Source organism: Prionailurus viverrinus, chromosome B4, assembly GCF_022837055.1.
Source record: "Prionailurus viverrinus isolate Anna chromosome B4, UM_Priviv_1.0, whole genome shotgun sequence".
Taxonomy (NCBI): domain Eukaryota; kingdom Metazoa; phylum Chordata; class Mammalia; order Carnivora; family Felidae; genus Prionailurus; species Prionailurus viverrinus.
In genome coordinates, this window is record NC_062567.1 from 31,888,911 (window position 1) to 31,908,335 (window position 19,425).

General features: G+C 44.9%; 1 protein-coding gene across 1 annotated transcript; it reads left to right on the top strand.

Annotated features, from left to right (window-relative positions):
• The first annotated feature begins 318 nt into the window (after positions 1–318).
• Positions 319–19,013, top strand: HDHD5 (haloacid dehalogenase like hydrolase domain containing 5). Its single transcript, XM_047868089.1, has 8 exons — positions 319–567; positions 6,766–6,969; positions 8,029–8,141; positions 9,940–10,033; positions 11,366–11,399; positions 13,605–13,779; positions 17,741–17,929; positions 18,119–19,013. The coding sequence occupies exons 1-8, from the start codon at positions 319–321 to the stop codon at positions 18,450–18,452; spliced, it is 1,392 nt and encodes a 463-aa protein (XP_047724045.1). The 3' UTR covers positions 18,453–19,013.
• Positions 19,014–19,425: the final 412 nt, after the last annotated feature.

Below are 19,425 nucleotides of genomic sequence, written 5' to 3' on the forward strand. Positions count from 1 at the left end.
GGACTTCAGTCTGAAACGCATGTTCCAGGAAGTCCGCAGGTACATAGGCCTGTCACCCCAAGTGTCCGTCTACTAAGGGCCAGACTTGGCCTGCGCCTCTTCGCTCCAACAGAACCCCCACCACGGCCCGCCGGGCAAGAACTTTCTGCACCTGGTTGAGTCCCGGCCCCTGTTCCTGCAGCTGCCCCTGGCCTGCCCCGCCCCGCTCGTGCTCAACTCCGTGCCCAGCCTGACTCAGAACTCAGTCCCACCTCTAGCCCCAACTGGCTCGCGCCTCACCGGGCTTCCAGACACGGACATGAGACTACAACTCCCGAGATGTCTCGGGCACCGATCGGCCCGAGAGCTCCCCGGCCGCTGATTGGCTGCGCAGCGGGGACGTGGGCGGGGACGGCCGCGGGCCGTGGCGACTGTCTGCACGTGCGCGCGACGGGCGGCCGGATGGCTGTGCTCCGCAGCCTGGCGGCGGTCGGTGCGGTGCCGGGGCTTTGGTGGGGGGCGGCGCGCGCGGCGGCGGGGCTCCGGGGCCGCTCCCCCAGAAGAGGTTACGCCGCGGACTCCGCACAGGTGAGAAAGTCCAGGTTCCCACCGAGCAGGTCCTCAGGGCTGGGGATGGGGCCGGAGCCGCCGGGAGGGAGGGAGGGGCCGGGCCACTCCGGCATCCCCGGCCTCCTGGGAAATGGCTTTTACTAGGCCACTGACCTCGGTGCGCTTCGTTCTTTCCCAGAGCACGAGTGTCCCTGGCGCGTCCCGCCTCCCCCTCAGTCAGGGCCTTCGGCCTGAAAGAAAAGTTACTCCAGCTAGAGAATGAACAAAACAAACCCAAAACGCGCACCAGGATTGTTTCTTGGCCGTTCGCTGCTTTCGTCTCCAAAGTTACTCCGCAATTTCTGTGTTTCTGTTTTCCTGGTCAGAGTGTGATTCTTGCATTTCCTCTGTGATTTTTCAGGATGAGAATCTTTCGGTTTTGATATTTCAGCTACATTTGAAAGAGATTCGGGGACTCGCGATAGACTCCTCTCTGGGATCCGCGCCTATATAAACGGACAGCCCAGAGATAAATGTGGGTTTTGTGCGACTTTTTTACTTTGGTTCCATTCGCTTGTGGGCCGTGCTTATAATGAGCCTCTGTTACATGCAGAATGTAGGGGAAGCTCTGAGGGGCTAGAGGAAGAGAACTGGTGCAAGGTCCCCAATTTGTCCCGGTGCTTAAGTGATAATTCCACAACTTTGGAGGTAGATATAGCCCTGTAGTAAGGAAGCTGAAGCTTGGAGTCAAGTTTTTAAGTACTTTTCTTTGTAAGGTCAAACAGCTGGTGGACAACTGTGCCAGGACCCTAATAAGGCAGGTAGTCAGATCTGTCACCCTCACTTCCCCCTGGGCCATTTGTCTTTTTTTTTTTTAAGAGGATCACTTCGTTTTCTAAAATCACAATTTCTGTGTGTAATGATGATAATATTATACATTTATGTAGTGCTTTCACGGTAACCCTTTGATAATTTTAAATACTTATTTTTAAAAACAGCACTTTGTGCCACACACTTCACAATTACTAATATATACAATTTTTATGACAACTCTATGAGGTAAGTACTGTTATTCCATTTTACAGATGGAGGGACTGAAGCACAGAGAGGTTAAGCAACTTTCCCAAGGGTGTACAGCTGGTAAGTGGTAGAATCCGGAATCCAGGGCAGTATGGTGCCAGAGTCCTAGCTCCTAACAGCTATGTTATCACTGTTCTCATTTTTGCATATGGAGCAGCTAAGATTCAAAGAAGTTAAGTGACTTGACTAGTGCCACAGAGCTAAAAGTGGCCATGCTGGAAGCATGGAATGAGACTATTTTGGTAAAAGGACTTTTTGTCTTATAACGATTGTATTGACTCTAGCGTCTTTGCAGGTGATATTTCCAAGTGACTTTCTGATAGAGTAGAAAAAGGGAAGAAAGGCATGTAGCGTCAGCATTTCAGAGTACTAGCTTTAGAATTGAATCCTGCCTGTACTGTTTACTAAATGACTTAAGGCAAATTACTTAGCTTCCTAAGGTTCAATTTCTCCATCTATGTATTGAGGATATTACTTACCATGCAGTGTTTTTGTAAGAATATCTGTAGGGTATTTTCTCTGGTATATGTAGGGTACTTTGCACAATGACTGGCAGATAGTAAGTTCTCTTAAATGTGGAAGTGATTGGAGTAGACAGTAAAGTAGACAGTTCTAATGCTGTTGTTGAAAACATACCAAACCAATTCCAGGTTAGAAGCAAAAATACAAAGGAACATCTTAGTAGTCCCTTCACTTCAAACTAATCTTAAAACCACACATTTTGGGGCACCTGGGTAGCTCAGTTGGTTAAGTGTCTTGACTTCGGCTTAGGTCATGATCTTGCGGCCGGTGAGTTTGAGTCCTGCATCAGACTCTGACAGCTCAGATTCAGGATTCCATGCCCCTCCCCTTTCTCTGTCTGTCTGTCTGTCTCTCTCTCAAAAATAAACATTAAAAATAAAACCCAAACCTAAACCATACATTTTATCAGTGCCACAGATAAGAACTTTAGGATTTGGCCTAATACCCAGGACTAGTTAAAAACAAAAGATAACAAAACAAGTGATAGCAGAAGAAAACTCAGAACACAGATACAGAAGAGAATGAAAAGAAAAATGAAAAAAAAAAAAAAAAGAAAGGAGAAGGTCTCTTTCTATATAGATAACTTCGTTTAAAGAACTTAATAAACTATTTTTTAGAAAAGTTTTAGGTTTACAGAAAAATTGAACAGAAACTGTAGAGGAATCCTATATATATTCCCCCTTCCCCCGTTTCCTGTGTTACTAATATCTGGGTGTTAATGTGGCACATTTGTTACAATTCTACCTTCACTTTCTTGTTACTGAGTGCTTGGTTTCTCTGTATACATTCATCTAAGGGTTGGAGGTGTATGATTACTCATTTATATAGTTAGAGATGAGGGAGCCTTAAAGACATTGCTAAATTGTCCTGAAAAAGGTTTTCGGTAGCAGGGTCTGTGGATTCTTATTTCTAAGAGAGCAACTTTTGTGGCTATTTAGGATATGGGCATTAAAACTATGTATGGTTAAATTTTGTAGCCATCAGCACAAATGAGACATTTTATTTTTTTTTAACTATGTAAGTTTTCAAAAATCCAAAACCAGTAATATGAACCCATATAACCATCTCCCAGATTTAGCAGTTAATGACAGTTAATGACTTTAGCAGTTAATGACTTGCTTTGTTTATGTTCCTCCCTCTCTTTTTTTCCAGTGTTAAGCTTTTATTTTTTGTTTTTTCCAGCTGTAAGATTTTAAAATGAATTGCTGATTTCTTATCACTTTACCCTCAGATTCTTCTGTGTGTACGTCTAAGAAAATGACATTTAAACATAACTACAATGCTGTCATACCTAACAACATTAGTAATTCCTTAATATAACTTAATATCCTATCCTTTTATTTCAATGTTTATTTTTGAGAGAGAGAGAGAGGGAGGAAGGGGCAGAGCGAGAGGGAGAGGGAGAATCCCAAGCAGGCTCCGCGCTGTCAGTGCAGAGCCCTCTGCAGGGCTTGATCCCACGACTTTGAGATCATGACCTGTGCCGAAATTGAGAGTTGGACACTTAACTGACTGAGCCACCCAGGCGCCCCCTAAACAATTTTTTTTTAATTTAAGTAATCTCTTTCCTCAATGTGGGGCTTGGAGTCATGACCCGAAGGTCAAGAGTCACATGCTCCACCAACTGAGCCAGCCAGGCATCCAAAGAATGATTTTTTTTAAAAAAAGGACAACGTTCAGAGTGCCTGATTGGCTCAGTAGGAGGAGCATGTGACTTTATCTCAGGGTTGTGTGTTGTAGCCCCATGTTAGGTGTAGAGATTACTTAAAAAAAATAAACTTAAAAAGGACAATGTTCAACTTTATAAGTTCCAAGAAATACATATTGAGAGAGATACCATTATTTTTAAACTTTTAAATTAACAGGACCTTTGATAATTAACAAACTCTTTGATACATATGAAAATTATTATCCGCAAGCATAAAGTGCATTACCAGTGGCCGTGTAAGTTGACACGTTTTTATTTTTTTACTTTAAGCTTTAAGTTTGTTTATTTATTTTGAGAGAGAGAGAGAAAGAGAGAAAGAGAATGAGCAAGGGAGGGGCAGAGAGAGGGGGACATAGAGGATCCGAAGCAAGGAGAGCCTGATGCGGGACTTGAACCCATGAACTGTGTGTGATATCATGACTTGAGCTGAAGGCCGATGCTGAACCGACTGAGCCACCCAGGTGCCCCATTTTTATTTTAGTATTTATTTTTTTTTTATTTTATTTTTTTTAATTATTTTTTTTTTCAACGTTTTATTTATTTTTGGGGGGACAGAGAGAGACAGAGCATGAACGGGGGAGGGGCAGAGAGAGAGAGGGAGACACAGAATCAGAAACAGGCTCCAGGCTCTGAGCCATCAGCCCAGAGCCCGACGCGGGGCTCGAACTCACGGACCGCGAGATCGTGACCTGGCTGAAGTCGGACGCTTAACCGACTGCGCCACCCAGGCGCCCCAGTATTTATTTTTGAGAGAGAATGAGAGAGCGCATGTGAGTGAGCGCACAAGCAGGGGAGGGGCAGAGAGAGAGAAGGAGACAGAGAATCCAAAGCAGGCTCCAGACTCTAAGCTGTCAGTGCAGAGCCCAATGTGGGGCTCAAACTCATGAACCATGAGAGATCATGACCTGGGTTGAAGTTGGACGCTTAACCAACTGAGCCATCCAGGTGCCCTGATACATGTTTTTAGAAAACGTTTGTCAATAGGTTACACATCATTAAAATGTTTGTACTCTTTTTTTTTTTTAAGATGATTTTATTTTATTTTTAAATGTTTATTTATTTTTTATTTTTATTTTTTTTATTTTTTATTTTTTAAATTTTTTTTTTTCAACGTTTTTTTTTTTATTTATTTTTGGGACAGAGAGAGACAGAGCATGAACGGGGGAGGGGCAGAGAGAGAGGGAGACACAGAATCGGAAACTGGCTCCAGGCTCTGAGGCATCAGCCCAGAGCCTGACGCGGGGCTCGAACTCCCAGACCGCGAGATCGTGACCTGGCTGAAGTCGGACGCTTAACCGACTGCGCCACCCAGGCGCCCCTGTTTATTTATTTTTTAGAGGGGGGAGGGGACAGAGATGGGGACAGAGGATCCGAAGCAAGCTCTGTACTGACAAGAAGCCTGATGTGGGGGCTTGAACTCATGAACTGTGAGATTATGACCTGAGCCAAAGTTAGTCACTCAATTGACTGAGCCACCCAGGAGTCCCAAAATGTTTGCATTCTTGACTTTTTTTTTTTTAAGTGTATTCATTTATTTTGAGAGAGAGAACACAAGCAGGGGAGAGGCAGAGAGAGAGAGGATCCCAAGTAGGCTCCATGCCCCAGCGTGGGGCTTGATCCCACAGACTGCGAGATCATGACCTGAGCTGAAATCAAGAGTCAGACACTTAACCGACTGGGCCACCCAGGTGCCCCTGCACTCTTGACTTATTACTCCTACTTTTATGAATCTAGCTTAAGGAAAAACCAGTAATCATGAAGAAGTTCTTTATAACATTATTCATAGTAGCAAAAATGTAGGAAAACGTAAGTATCCAAAATAGGGGGAAATATAATGTTAGTAGAGTATGCACTGAGAATTATGTAGCTAGAAATGATGTTTAGGAGATAGAACTATGTATATTGATATGGAAAGATAAATAAGAGATACCAAAAGGTATCTAAAAAAAAAGGTCAGAAGGAAAAGAAAATAAAATATAATGCCATTGTGTTAGTTAACAGATAAGAAGTTATTACTATAGATTTATAAAAAGTTCCTGGAAACATACAAGATAGGAAACAACACTAAGTGGAAGAAGGAGACAAGAAACTTGAGAAATTTTTTATATCATCTATAGCAATTGAATTTTTTTTTTAACTTCGTGTGTGTTGTAATAAAATTATAAAAGATGATTATGAAGGCTGTTGTAACAGATAAAAATATTTGAATGTCAAGCAAGAAGAACAGGATGTAAAATCGAACATATAAAGTGTTGTTGTAGCTATGTGATAAGCATAAGAATAGAAAAAGAAGAGTCTATGGTCATACCACCCTGAACACACCCAATCTCATCTGAAATCAGAAGCTAAGCAGGGTCAGGCCTGGTTAGTACTTGGATGGGAGAAAACAAAGAGATGAGATTGGTTATGTTAAAGTGCTGGAATGTTTTTGAATTTCTGTATTTTCCACTTAAAAATTCTTTTATGTTAATTATGTAAAGATAGTTTTAACCAAATACTTATATCCTTAAAAATACATGACAAGGGACTAATTCATTTTTATAGATGGATTTGCCTTATCAGAAATCCCATGTCCTCATTTTCTTTTTCTTTTTTTTTTTTTTTTTAATGTTTATTTATTTTTGATAGAGACAGAGCATGAGCAGGCAAGGGGCAGAGAGAGTGAGACACAGAATCTGAAGCAGCTCCGTGAGCTGTCAGCACAGAGCCCGACGCAGGGCTCGAACTCACAAACCACAAGATTATGACCTGAGCTGAAGTCAGATGCTTAACCGATTGAGCCACCCAGGCGCCCTCCATGTCCTCATTTTCTATTCAAAGCTCTAGGTGACCTGGGGATAATGAGGCACACCACTTTGTAAGGGTCTTTTCCTTCTTCCCCTTTGCCTCTTGACTCACACTGTGGTGATTCTCTTTCCACTGTGCAGAGCGTGCCCACTTTTGGGTTCCTGTTGGACATCGATGGAGTGCTGGTGCGGGGTCACAGAGTGATCCCTGCTGCTCTGGAAGCATTCCGTAGGCTGGTGAACTCTCATGGGCAGCTGCGGGTGCCCGTGGTCTTTGTCACGAATGCTGGGAACATCTTACAACAGAGCAAAGCCCAGGAGCTGTCAGCCCTGCTGGGGTTCAAGGTGAGGCAGGTGGAGACATGGAAGCCCAAAGACGTGGTTCTGGTGGCACCCCCCTTCCAACTCTAAGCTGCCTTTCCTGGGTTCGGGCAGTGTTGCATAGCCCTCGGGCATGGCCAGTTGGGTCAGTACTAGAAAATAACTTGAAGTTCAAGCTTAGACTCATGAGTAGAGCCTCATCAGCATGGGCATTTTTTTATATATCATTATGCGTTGAGCACAAAAATCCTGCCCATGGATTAGATAGTTTCAGTCTGCTGTCTTTATATCCATTTCTTTTCTAGGCACCAGGATTGTCTGTTTTGGATTGTCAGCCCCTGGAAAGCAAGGGTCACATTTTCCTAAATCTCTGTATACCAGGTGGCACTCTTGTTTCTCATAAATAAGTTGTACACAACTGAATGAACACTGTCCCCCAAAAGCAGTCCCTTTTTGCCCATTTGGAGCTCCACTTGGTATATCAACATTGACACATCCTTCTTTGTTAAGGGTGGATTTAGTTTTTGGAAACAGCCCTTTGGTACCAAAAGAATAAATAAAGTGGCTGATTGACTGGGTTCAACATTGCTTGGGGGTGAATGCAGAGCAAAAGAGTACAACTGGTTCCCTTCTGTGCCTTCCAGAGAGGGTTCCAAAAACATTGTGAATATTGGCTGCATTGTTGGAGTTTGTATTATATAAATGTTAAAAAGTTAAGTCTTTAAGTAGAACTGAAAACAGAAAGTCAAAGTCAGAGGCATATTTCTGTGACAATGACAAAGAACATGCACATAAACCCTGTGGTCTCCAGTTGGAGGAACTGAGAACAAGTTTGGTGAGTGGTCAGAACCCACGACTAATGGCATTTCCTGCTTGTTTGTTTTTTGTGGCAAGAGCCAAAGTAGGTTCTTTTCACACCTGTTTGGGTAGTGTCTAGAAGTGTCCGGGTGCCAGAAAAGGCTGCCCCCACCTTTTTTCTGCACAGATTTTTTTCCTTTCTAAGTGAAAGAAGCCACCTATCTCCCCATTATTTTCAACTGTTGTGTCACCTCTGCTGTCCTCTGTCTTTGGCTGTCTGTACAGGTGGAGCCAGACCAAGTCATTCTCTCTCACAGCCCCATGAAGCTCTTCTCCCAATATCACAACAAGCGGATGCTGGTGTCTGGGCAGGGGCCCCTGGTGGAAAATGCCCGAGTGTATCCTTTTGGTGATTCTTGCTCTGGCTGAAGAGGAGAGGACAGGACTGGAGTTTTCCTTCCATGGCTGAGGGGGGACCATAGTGAGGTGTTCTGACTGCATGGTGCCAGAGCTTATGGGATATGTGGTAGGCTCTGGAAGGAGGGAAGATGGCTCCCAGGTATGGCCGGTCCTGGTTCCTGATAGTTTCCAAAAGCCAGCCCACTGAATTGGAATCTTCCTGAATTGGAATCTAGCTTAAAATACAGGTTCTTGGGGGCACTTGGGTGGCTCACTTGGTTAAGTGCCTGATTTTGGCTCAGGTCATGATCTCACAGTTTATGAGTTCAAGCCCCGCATCAGGCTGTATGCTGACAGCTCAGAGCCTGGAGCCTGCTTCTCCGATTCTGCGTCTCCCTTCCCTCTCTCTCTCTGCCCCTCCCCTGCTCATGCTTTCTTTCTCTCAAAAATAAATAAACTTAAAAAAATATATATATAGATTCTTGGTTTACTAGGTCTGAGATTAAAAATCAGCAATCTGTATGTTAAAAGAGAAAACTAATTAGGTTTGGGAACGACTGCTCTAGCGTTGTTCTTTGGGGTGCTCAATCAACTTATCAACTAATATCTACAGTGAACCTTTTGGGTGTGTGTACACTCAAGAGGCAGAAGACTTGGTCCCTGTACTCAAGCAGCTTATTCATTTGCTCATTTTGTGAACCTGTGTTGAGCACTTCCTCTGTACCAGCCCTGTGCTGTGTGCTCTGCAGGGGCAGGGAGACCAAGAGAAGCACATGGGGCTGTGTCTTCCTCAAAAGGTTCATGCTTGAGGAGGTAGGAGTAGCACACCCAGAAAGGATGCAGGAGTGTTTAAGATGATACATGATTGAAGACCAAGGAGTGCAGTACAGGTTCTGAGAGTCACAGGTGTTGGGAAGGGAGGATCTGGGAGTGGGAATGACTGGTGGCTTCATGGAGGGATGTGGCTGTGCCATGGGAGATGGTTATGGTTTTCCATGCGGGGAAGGAGGTAAGGATGCTGAAGAGAGCAGGGAAGACATGGATCCCAAAGCAGGAGATTGGATTGGGACAGGGTGGGGAATGAGAAGAGGAAGAGTGGTGTCTTGGGCAAGAGGCCAGCAAACTTACTTATGTGGGCAGGAGAGTCATTGCAGGTGTTGTTGCTGTTAGGGTGATCTAATGGAAGCATTTTTGAGAGATTCATTTTGAAAGTAATCTGAAACCATGCCCAGTTAAGATTTTAAGTGGGAATTGAGGGCAAGAAAATGGAGGCAGGTCTTGGAGAGGTGAGGTTGGTTGGCACTGGCATTCCACTCTTCGTGGCCTCCCCAAACTGTCTGAATCTGGCTTCTCCTCAAGAGTTAGCTCACGTCTGACTTCTCTAGACTCTGTTCAGCTACCAGCCTGTTGAGGAGTCTCCTCTTTTGAACTCAACACATGTGGCAGCACTGTTCACAGAGTGCTGGTTTAAATGGGCCCTGGGCATGTAGTGAGCTTGAGGCCAGAGATTCTTGTGTGCTTCTGTGCCCTGGTAGTGCCCAGCATAGGACCTGGCACCGGAGTGTGCCCAGTGACCACCGATGCATTCAGTGATGGTGTGCATACATGCTCTGCCTGTGCAGTCATGGCTTGTCCTCCAGGATTGCCATGGGCATTGCGGGGCTGTGTCTGGGCTCTCACTGGTTTACTCCTGTCTGGGGATTGGGTGGACTAGTTTGGTTGGGACTGTGTTGGTTCCCCTCACCTTAGAGGCATCTCCCAGAAGTGTCCAGCTTTGCTTTCCTAATCTTGCTGTAGACTGGGCTTTGAGAATGTGGTTACTGTGGATGAGCTGCGAATGGCCTTTCCTGTGCTTGACATGGTGGATCTCCAGCGGCGGCCAAAGACCACGGTAATAATGAGCATGCTCCTGGGTGTCTTGTGTTTAGTTTTGTCCTCTTATTCCCCACATGGGTTCTTCTTACCAGCCTTGCAACCCCTCCCACTAAGAACTTCATCTTATCCATCTTGGAGAGGCATATCTGGCCAAGGATTTTGTTCCCCAGATACACAAGGATGGCCCAGAAGAGCAACTGGCTCCTAAGGGCTTTCCTTTCTACATCGTTTGTAATTAGCTGAGAATCCCTTTCAAAGCCTTAGCATTTCCAGTGAGGAGTTTTATATTTTACCAACTGGCTTTTTGAGTGTTGCTTGGGAGAATCATTAACCTTTGTGAAATTAATCATTGCTGCTACTTTATACTGAAGCTTGCTGTGGAAAGTTGTCCTTATGAGAAACAGCTTGCTTTTAAAAGTAACCAGCAACTCTGAGTATGTCCATATTCCTTGTGGGTTTGGCTCTTATTTGAACCACTGGTTTGACTTGTTATCTCTTCTGATCACTAGTTACGGAGCCTCTCGTTGATCTTTTAGAGTATAATTGCCCGCCCTTGATGGCCTTTGGCCCCCCTTCCTCATGTGAACTCTATGTCATATGGCCTACAGTTTAAGTCAAACCACTGTCAAAATATGGAAAAATGTAGTTATAAACAAACAAGCTTAACTTTTGTTTATGTAGCCTTAGTCCTTTCTCTGGAACTTTCTGATTGAATAGAGCACTTCATTGCCTTTGAAGGCTTTCTTCTAGGACCATGCAAATTATGTGGAGAACTCGAATGTCAGAGTTGGAACAGATCTTAGAGCAGCTCAGAGACTGAGCCCCGTGCAGAGGAAGGGACCTGCCCCAGGTCACATAGCTGGTTAGTAGTAGTGCCAGGACTAATAGTCTAGAAAAGGAACGGACTCCAGGAGATTGGTAAACTGAAGACTCCTGCCTCCTCATCTCATGTTGAGAGAAATGGTCCATCATGCCCTGATGGCCTCCCTTTTCTCCATAGGCTTACCTTCATTTGAGCTACCTGATTCTAGACTCTTGCTTGGCTTATAACTTACCTCCTGTCCTGAAGAAGGACAGCTGACTAGCCCTTCCTCCTGGGAGACTTTCATATGTGGGTTCCCTCAGACTGTTCTGTGGTAGCCCTGCTCTTTCTCTCTTTACTTTTCTTTGTAAATTTTCTTCCTCAGTCCTATCTGGCTTCTCCTTGGCTTGGACTAGGCCTGGGGGTGGTCTTTGATCTGTCTAAAGTGTGTCTTTCCTCCTGCTACCCCTTGAAACTGGTTGTGTGGCTGTCTGGTAGTGGACTGCGACTGTGGCATTAATGGGCCTATTCTTTGTCTCTTGGCAGCCCCTTCTAAGGAACGACTTCCCTGCCATTGAAGGTAATGAGGTCCTCTGCTGGGATGGATAGGCGTGGCTCTGGGTGCTTCTCCTTTTGGCCCTCCAGGCTGTCCTAGTGCCGCTCTGTGCCTACAGACTGGTAGGGTTGCTAGGGGCATTGGATGTCAGGTCGTCTGGGTTCTAGTCTCAGATCTGCCACTTACTACCTCTGAGACATTTGTTTTTAATCTTTCCTTCCCCGTGTCACTTGCCTTAGTATTCCAGAAAAATTGTAAGTGTAGAAAATCTTAGCATGGAAAGGCCCCCAGAGGTTATCTAAACCAGCGTTTCACAGCTCCATTAAACCCAGTTCTCCCTTGTATAACAAAAATACCATAATGTCCTCTTTACTACTCTGCAGTGAAGTTCACTGATACTGTATATTAATTGAATACGTACTGAATAATACTGTATATTAAAAATTAACTAGTTCAACATAAGCCCTATTTATGTATATATGTATGTATGTATGTATGTATGTATGTATGTATTTTGAGAGAGAGTGCGTGAGTCGGGGAGGGGCAGAGAGAGGAAGAGAGAGAGAATCCCAAGCAGGCTCCGCACCATCAGTGCAGAGCCCAATGCGTGGCTTGAGACCACGAACCATGAGATCATGACCTGAACCAAAGTCAGACACTTAACTCACTGAACCACCTAGCTGCCCCTAAAGCCCTAATTGTAAGAGGGAGAGATAAAACAAACATTTTTTAGTAAGGTAATATGTACTTCAACATGTAAATGATTATTCAAGAAGACATAATAAAGTAGTGAAATAATAATACAAAACATGGAATCACCATGAATGTTACAGCTACAAATGCAGCCTGATATAAGTGTGATAGGTGTGATATAGGTGTGTTTTATTTGTGACTCAGAAATTAGGGGCAGCATTGTCATTGGTGAAGTGATTTTCCAAAATAGGGAACAGCTATTGGTAAAGTTTTGGAAAGATAAAGTGCAGTCTTTTCTTGACTTACATGATAGTTGCATTTTTGGAAAATGAGAGTGTATGAAAACTCTACCAAAAAATACTTTATGTTTACATGTAGAATTAAATTAGGGCTTAAGCTCAATTAATTATAAATAGGTTTTTCACCTTTGTGAATGTCAGATGGAACACTGAAATGTTAATAGGGGCCAGTTTTTGATTGTTTAGTAGGAGTGTCCTGAGCATCTAGCATTCTTGGCCCCCTCCCATGATCCCTTGCCATGATCATTACAATTAAAATACATCCTCCAGGGGTGTCTGGGTGACCTAGTCAGTTAAGAAACCAACTTCTGCTCAGGTCATGATCTCACAGTTCGTGGGTTTGAGCCCCGTGTTGGGCTCTGTGCTGACAGCTCAGAGCCTGGAGCCTGCTTCGGGTTCTGCGTCTCCCTCTCTCTCTGCTCTTCCCCCACTCGCTTGCTCTCTCTCTCTCTCTCTCTCTCTCTCTCTCAAAAATAATAAATAAACATAAAAAATAAAATACACCCTCCAGTTTCTAGAACACCTCCCTAAGGGGCAGTACTTCCCCCTTGAGACCACCAGTTTTGTTCAGTCACTGGCCTTGTAGCTTATATTGGCAGCTACCATTTGCTAAGTGCTGTGTGTCCAGCATGGGTTAAGTGCTTTATTACATCATTTTTATCCTAAACAATAGTAGGTATTGTTATTACATACTTGGGAAGGCCGAGGCTTAGAGAAGGTAAATAACTTGCCCACATTCACAAAGGAAAATTAACAGGGACTTGGAATGCAGGTCTGTGTCACTCTGGATCCCCCTGTCCTAGCTGTTAGGTTTACAGGCCTCTGGGGCTCAGAGAGAAGTGGCTGAGGAAGATGAGCCCTTTGCCAGGTACTTGTGAGTGAGGTGGTCAGGAGAGCATTAGTCCATCGGAGGAAGCAGGCTTGAGACTTGGCTGCTGGTTTTCTTTGTTTTCACCTCTTCTGTGAAGTACTGGCGAATACAAGTGAAAGTGGGAGCCCTTAGGAAGTGCCTTCCTGGGTCCTGGGCTTTGTTCACCTTTGTGAATGGGTGAGTGGCTCTTTGAAGGCTGGTTCTGGGAACTGTGGCCTTGCAGGGGTGTATACTGTGGAGGAAGAGCTTGTGGTTGGGTGGTGCCAGCTGGCATCAGCTGGCCTTCTAAGGGCCTTCCTCCTGCCAGCCACAGAGGGCAGGCAGAGTGCCCTGCAACCCTCACCTCCATGCCTTTACTCTTTAAAGGGGTACTCCTCCTTGGGGAGCCAATCCGCTGGGAGACCAGCCTGCAGCTGATCATGGATGTCCTTCTCAGCAATGGGAACCCTGGGACTGGTCTGGCAACAGCCCCCTATCCCCATCTTCCTGTCCTGGCCAGCAACATGGATCTCCTTTGGATGGCTGAAGCCAGGATGCCCAGGTGAGGACACAGAGTCTCTGGGTTTGACTGTGGTGGCCACTGCCATCTGTTGCCTGGGTGGTCCTGCTGACAGTTTCCTACCATCTGGGTGGTCAGTACTCTGGGCGGTCAGACCCCTGCCTGAGCAGAACCCATATTTGTCACAGAAACTTAATCTTCTGGGAGGATTTTCAATGGGTCACTTCTAATTATTAAATGAAAAGTATAGCTTACAGAACATTGAAGATATGTTGAGATGATCTTTAACGCATGATCTTTGCCCTCCAGAATCTTAACAGAACATGTTATTTTTTTTAAGATTTTTATTTTTTTTAAGTTTATATATTTTATTTTCAGAGGGAGAGAAAGAGAGGGAGAGAGAATCCCGAGCAGGCTCTGCACTGTGAGCCCAGAGCCTGATGTGGGGCTTGAACTCACGAACTGTGAAATCATGACCTGAGCCAAAATCAAGTCGTATACTTAACCGACTGAGCAACCCAAGTACCCCTTTTTTAAGATTTTTTATTTTATTTTTTTTTAAATTTTTTTTTTTTTTTTCCCAACGTTTATTTATTTTTGGGACAGAGAGAGACAGAGCATGAACGGGGGAGGGGCAGAGAGAGAGGGAGACACAGAATCGGAAACAGGCTCCAGGCTCTGAGCCATCAGCCCAGAGCCCGACGCGGGGCTCGAACTCCCGGACCGCGAGATTGTGACCTGGCTGAAGTCGGATGCTTAACCGACTGCGCCACCCAGGCGCCCCAAGATTTTTTAGTTTTTAAAGTAATCGCTATCCCCAACGTGAGGCTTGAGCTCATGACCCCTAGACCAAGAGTTGTGCACTCCACCGACTGAGCCAGCTGGGCTCCTCCAGAACATGCTGTGTTTGCCTATGGAGCCCAAATGATGGATGACTTCTGAGGCCAGCAGTACAGCTGCTCCTTGCATTGTCCCTGTAGCACGAGTTCTTTGTTGTTTCTTTCTGCCCTTAAGATGTAGGGCAGGGTATGCAATAATTATTCTGATGATTGTGTAGGCCAGAGAGCTTGAGACCCAGTGGGTAAGTGACTTTCTCAAAGGCACATTGATATTGAGCAGGCCCATGTTCTCTCCTCAGCTGTTTAAACCTCATCTGGCGTGTCCTTTTTGGAGGCTAAAAACGGTCTAGGCAGCGCTTTTCCTAGCCCTTGAGGGCCTTCCTGGAAGGGCAGCTATGGCTATTGTGTACTGTATGGCTGCTCTTAATCTGCAGGCCCAAAGTCTAGAGTTTTCTTTCTCTGCTACTTACTGATTCCCAGTGCACTCTGTGAGTGATCCATCAACAGAGGGCAGCAGGCCCAACACTTGATGCGACTGAAGTCATGTCACTCATTAACTCCAAAGAGATGAGTGTTACAAGTGTTCCCTTGTTACTTTAAAAGATATATTTCTGCAGGGGCACTTGTGTGGCTCAGTCGGTTAAGCATCCAACTCTTGATTTTGTCTTAGTTCATGATCTCACAATATGAGATCAAGCCCTGCATCGGGGCTCTGAGCTGAGCATGGAGCCTGCTTAGGATTCTCTTTCTGTCTCTCTCTGTCTGCCCCCACTTGTGCTTTCTCTTTCTCTCTCAAAATAAATATTTTATAAAACGTATATTTCTGCATGCTGAGGTTAGATATTTTTTCTAAAGTATTCTTCCTATAGTTAGTGTGTGCTGACACTAGGTGAGAGGGGTTTGGTTATGTAGGCTGGAACTGAATAGCCAGGGGCAAATTTCAGTTTATAAACTAAATTTGAGATTGATTTTCTTTCTTTTTTTTTGTTAAGTGTTTTTATTTATTTATTGAAAGAGAGCGTGTGCAAGGGAGGGGCAGAGAGGGAGGGAGAGAGAGAATCCCAAGCAGGTTCTGCACTGTCAGTACAGAGCCCGACGCAGGGCTTGAACTTGTAAACTGTGAGATAATGACCTGAGCTGAAACCAAGAGTCGGACACTTAACCGACTAAACCACCCAGGCACCCCGAGATTAATTTTCATTCAGTAATTTAAAAATTGAAAATAAAATTTGTCACATAAATGACACTGAAATACAAGTTTGTTTTTTAATTATTATTTTTAAATTTTCTTTTTTTTTTTAATATATAATTTATTGTCAAGTTAGCTAACATACAGAGTGTACAGTGTGCTCTTGGCTTTGGGGGTAGATTCCCATGGTTCATTGCTTACATACAACACCCAGTGCTCATCCCAACAAGTGCCTTCCTCAATGCCCATCACCCATTTTCCCAGCCCCCATCAACGCTCAGTTTGTTCTCTGTATTTAAGAGTCTCTTATGGTTTGCCTCCCTCTGTAACTTTTTTTTCCCTTTCCCTTCCCCCATGGTGTTCTGTTAACTTTCTCAAGTTCCACATATGAGTGAAAATATATGATATCTGTCTTTCTCTGACTGACTTCTTTCACTTAGCATAATACCCTCTAGTTCCATCCACGTGGTTGCAAATGGCAAAATTTCATTCTTTCTCATTGCCAAGTAGTATTCCATTGTATGGATATACCACATCTTCTTTATTCATCCGTTGATGGACTTTTGGGCTGTTTCCATACTTTGGGTATTGTTGAAAGTGTTGTTGTAAACATTGGGGTAACATGTGCCCCTATGCACCAGCACTCCTGTATCCTTTGGATAAATTCCTAGTAGTGCTATTGTTAGGTCGTAGGGAATTCTATTTTTAATTTTTTGAGGAACCTTTACACTTTTCCCTAGTGGCTGCACCAGTTTGCATTCCCATCAACAGTGCAAGAGGGTTCTTGTTTCTCCACATCCTTGCCAGCATCTCTTGTTTCCTGAGTTGTTATTTTAGTCACTCTGACTGGTGTGAGGTGGTATCTCAATGTGGTTTTGATTTGTGAAATACAACTTTAATATGTTGGACAGTATCTGTTAAGATTTGGTTTAGCAGCCAGGGATGAAAACCCAAAACAAAAGTGTCTTAAACAAGATAGAAGTTTCTTTCTTTCTCATGTTAAAGAAGTATGCGGTAAGCAGTCCAGGGCTTGTGTGGAAGTCCCACCTATCTGGGACAGGCTCCCTCTGTCTTCCTGCTGTGCAATCCTTGGCTCTTCACAGCATAATCCAAAATGGCTGCCTGAACTCCAGCTGCCATATCAGCATTCCAGGCAGCAGGAAGGAGTGGGGAAGGATGGAACAATTTTATACTCCCCAATTTTACACTTGCTAATAGTTTAGCCCAGCACTTCTGATTTCATTGACTCTTTGCCTGTAGCTTATTCACATGGCTGCTCACCTCGCTGCAGTGGAGGCAAGGGAGTACTTTTTACATCGGGTCACAATATGGTAAGCTACAAATTGACACTGAGAAAGAAGGGGAGAATGGCAACCAGTAGTCTCCACAAATTTTTTTTTTTTTTTTTCAACGTTTATTTATTTTTGGGACAGAGAGAGACAGAGCATGAACAGGGGAGGGGCAGAGAGAGAGGGAGACACAGAATCCGAAACAGGCTCCAGGCTCCGAGCCATCAGCCCAGAGCCCGACGCGGGGCTCGAACTCACGGACCGCGAGATCGTGACCTGGCTGAAGTCGGACGCTTAACCGACTGCGCCACCCAGGCGCCCCTAGTCTCCACAAATTTAAAGCTGAATTTAAACTTCAGTTTGTGGAGTCTTGACTGCTTGGGTTGTAATCCTAGCTCTGCCATGTTGGGCAAGTTACTTAATCTTTATGCCTCAGTCTTCTCACTGTAAATGAGGAGAATGACTGCTCTCTCATGGGGTTATTCTGAGAGGTAAGTGTGATATGCCATCTCTAGTGCTCAACAAATGTTAGTAGATAACAGCAGGTCATAAAAATAGGTAATGTCATTCTTACTAGAAATAAGTTCACTTACCTGTCACCAACAGGGTGCTGGAGTGAAAGGTATAGGGTCCTGCTTAGGGCCTGTGAGGGGAGGCCTGAACTGCTGAGCTCTCTTCTCTGACAGGTTTGGCCATGGCACCTTTTTGCTGTGCCTGGAAACCATTTACCGAAAAATGACGGGCAAAGAGCTGCGATACGAAGGTCTGATGGGCAAACCCAGCGTCCTCACTTACCAGTATGCAGAGGACCTGATCAGGCAGCAGGCGGAGAGGCGGGGCTGGGTGGCCCCCATTCGGAAACTCTATGCTATTGGGTAAGTGCTGCTCCAGCTTCTCATCCCTTTCAAGACTCCCCCTGCTCTTCCTCCATACCTGATCACTCCCTTGTTTCCTTGTATCAAATGCACGCCAGTTCCACAGCTGTCCTTCGCTCTCTTTACCTTGTAACACTGAACTGGGTTTTTTTTTCCTCTTTCCTTTTCTGGTATGGCTACCCCTGCCAGTGATAATCCTATGTCTGATGTCTACGGTGCCAACCTGTTCCACAAGTACCTGCAGATGGTGAAGCATGATGGGGCAGAGAAGCAGGGGGCTGGTGGCTTGTGGAGGCAACGACCCTCAGCAACGCAGAGCTGCGCCTCTATCCTGGTGTGCACTGGTGTGTACAATCCCAAGGGTTCAGAGCCTACCCAGCCTGTCCAGGGTGCAGAGGAGGCTCCATTCCATGGGCACCGGGACTTCAGCTTCAGCCCGGGGCTCATGGAGGCATCCCACATCGTGAATGATGTGAACGAGGCGGTGCAGCTGGTTTTCCACAAGGAGGGTTGGATTTTATAGTGAGGGCTGTGCATTGGAGGCAAGGGGGCAGGAGGGGCCCTGGAACATTACGGGAGTCCTGTTGACTAGCTTCTGGCCCAGATCGCTGGGCATCAAGTCAGGGCTGCTTCCTGTGACACTTTCTGCCGCCCCACGGGGTGTTATTAACTGGTCACTTAGAAGAAGACACTGTTTTTCTTCTCCTGCTGGGCAATAGCCACAGAATTGTATCTGGGTAGCATTTTGGGTGGAACAGTCAGGATTTTCTGGGCTCAGTTCCTGTCTGATTCTCCTGGCAGTCTGACCTCAGGCTAGTTCCTTTACCTCTGTGCCTCAGTTTCATCTCTCATTTCAGTAGGGACTTCTGAAAAAAGGGGAAGTGGTAGGAAATAATGTGGAAATTTCTACAGAGCCTTGCCTGCATTGAAGGCACTACTACTACTACTGCGTCACTGCATGCCAGCAAGGTATGTCGCTAACACTAAGATACTGCTTTTTATTGTATTTTAGCTTATTGCCCAGAGACTTCTGGGCTTATTTTTTTTAATTGAAATAATCATAATAAAAATTCATTATACTGTCTATTGTGAAGTGCTTCTTGGAAGGTACTAGAAAGTCCAGTGGGGGAAGAGTAGTGGTGAGCAATGTGGGTGATCTTGAAGCAAAGAGATTGGTGCCATTTTGCTCCCATAAGGTGCTGATGTCTCTGCTTTCCTACCTCTGTTCTCCCTCCCACCACCAACCCACCCCCGACCTGCAAAGCCTGAGTCTGTCTAGGAATTAGTTATGCCCAGGCTTTGGTATGTACTTGGCAACTTCTCTGATACAGAAAAAAAAGATCTTGCTTATGGTTTGTTCAGAAAGAACAAATCACACAGAATCCTGTGTGATTCTGGAAAGAATGTGTTTCTTATATTCCTTCCTCTACAAGCTATCCAATTTCACTTTCCATGGTCTGTGTTGCCAAATCCCTTGGTCATTTCTTGCCCTTGTG

Excerpts from the sequence above, each read along its gene's own strand:
- HDHD5 (XM_047868089.1), top strand. The coding sequence starts at position 319 with ATGTCTCGGGCACCGATCGGCCCGAGAGCTCCCCGGCCGCTGATTGGC. Across the intron at positions 568-6,765 it reads ACGCCGCGGACTCCGCACAG|AGCGTGCCCACTTTTGGGTT; the intron begins GTGAGAAAGTCC and ends TCCACTGTGCAG. Across the intron at positions 17,930-18,118 it reads CGGAAACTCTATGCTATTGG|TGATAATCCTATGTCTGATG; the intron begins GTAAGTGCTGCT and ends TACCCCTGCCAG.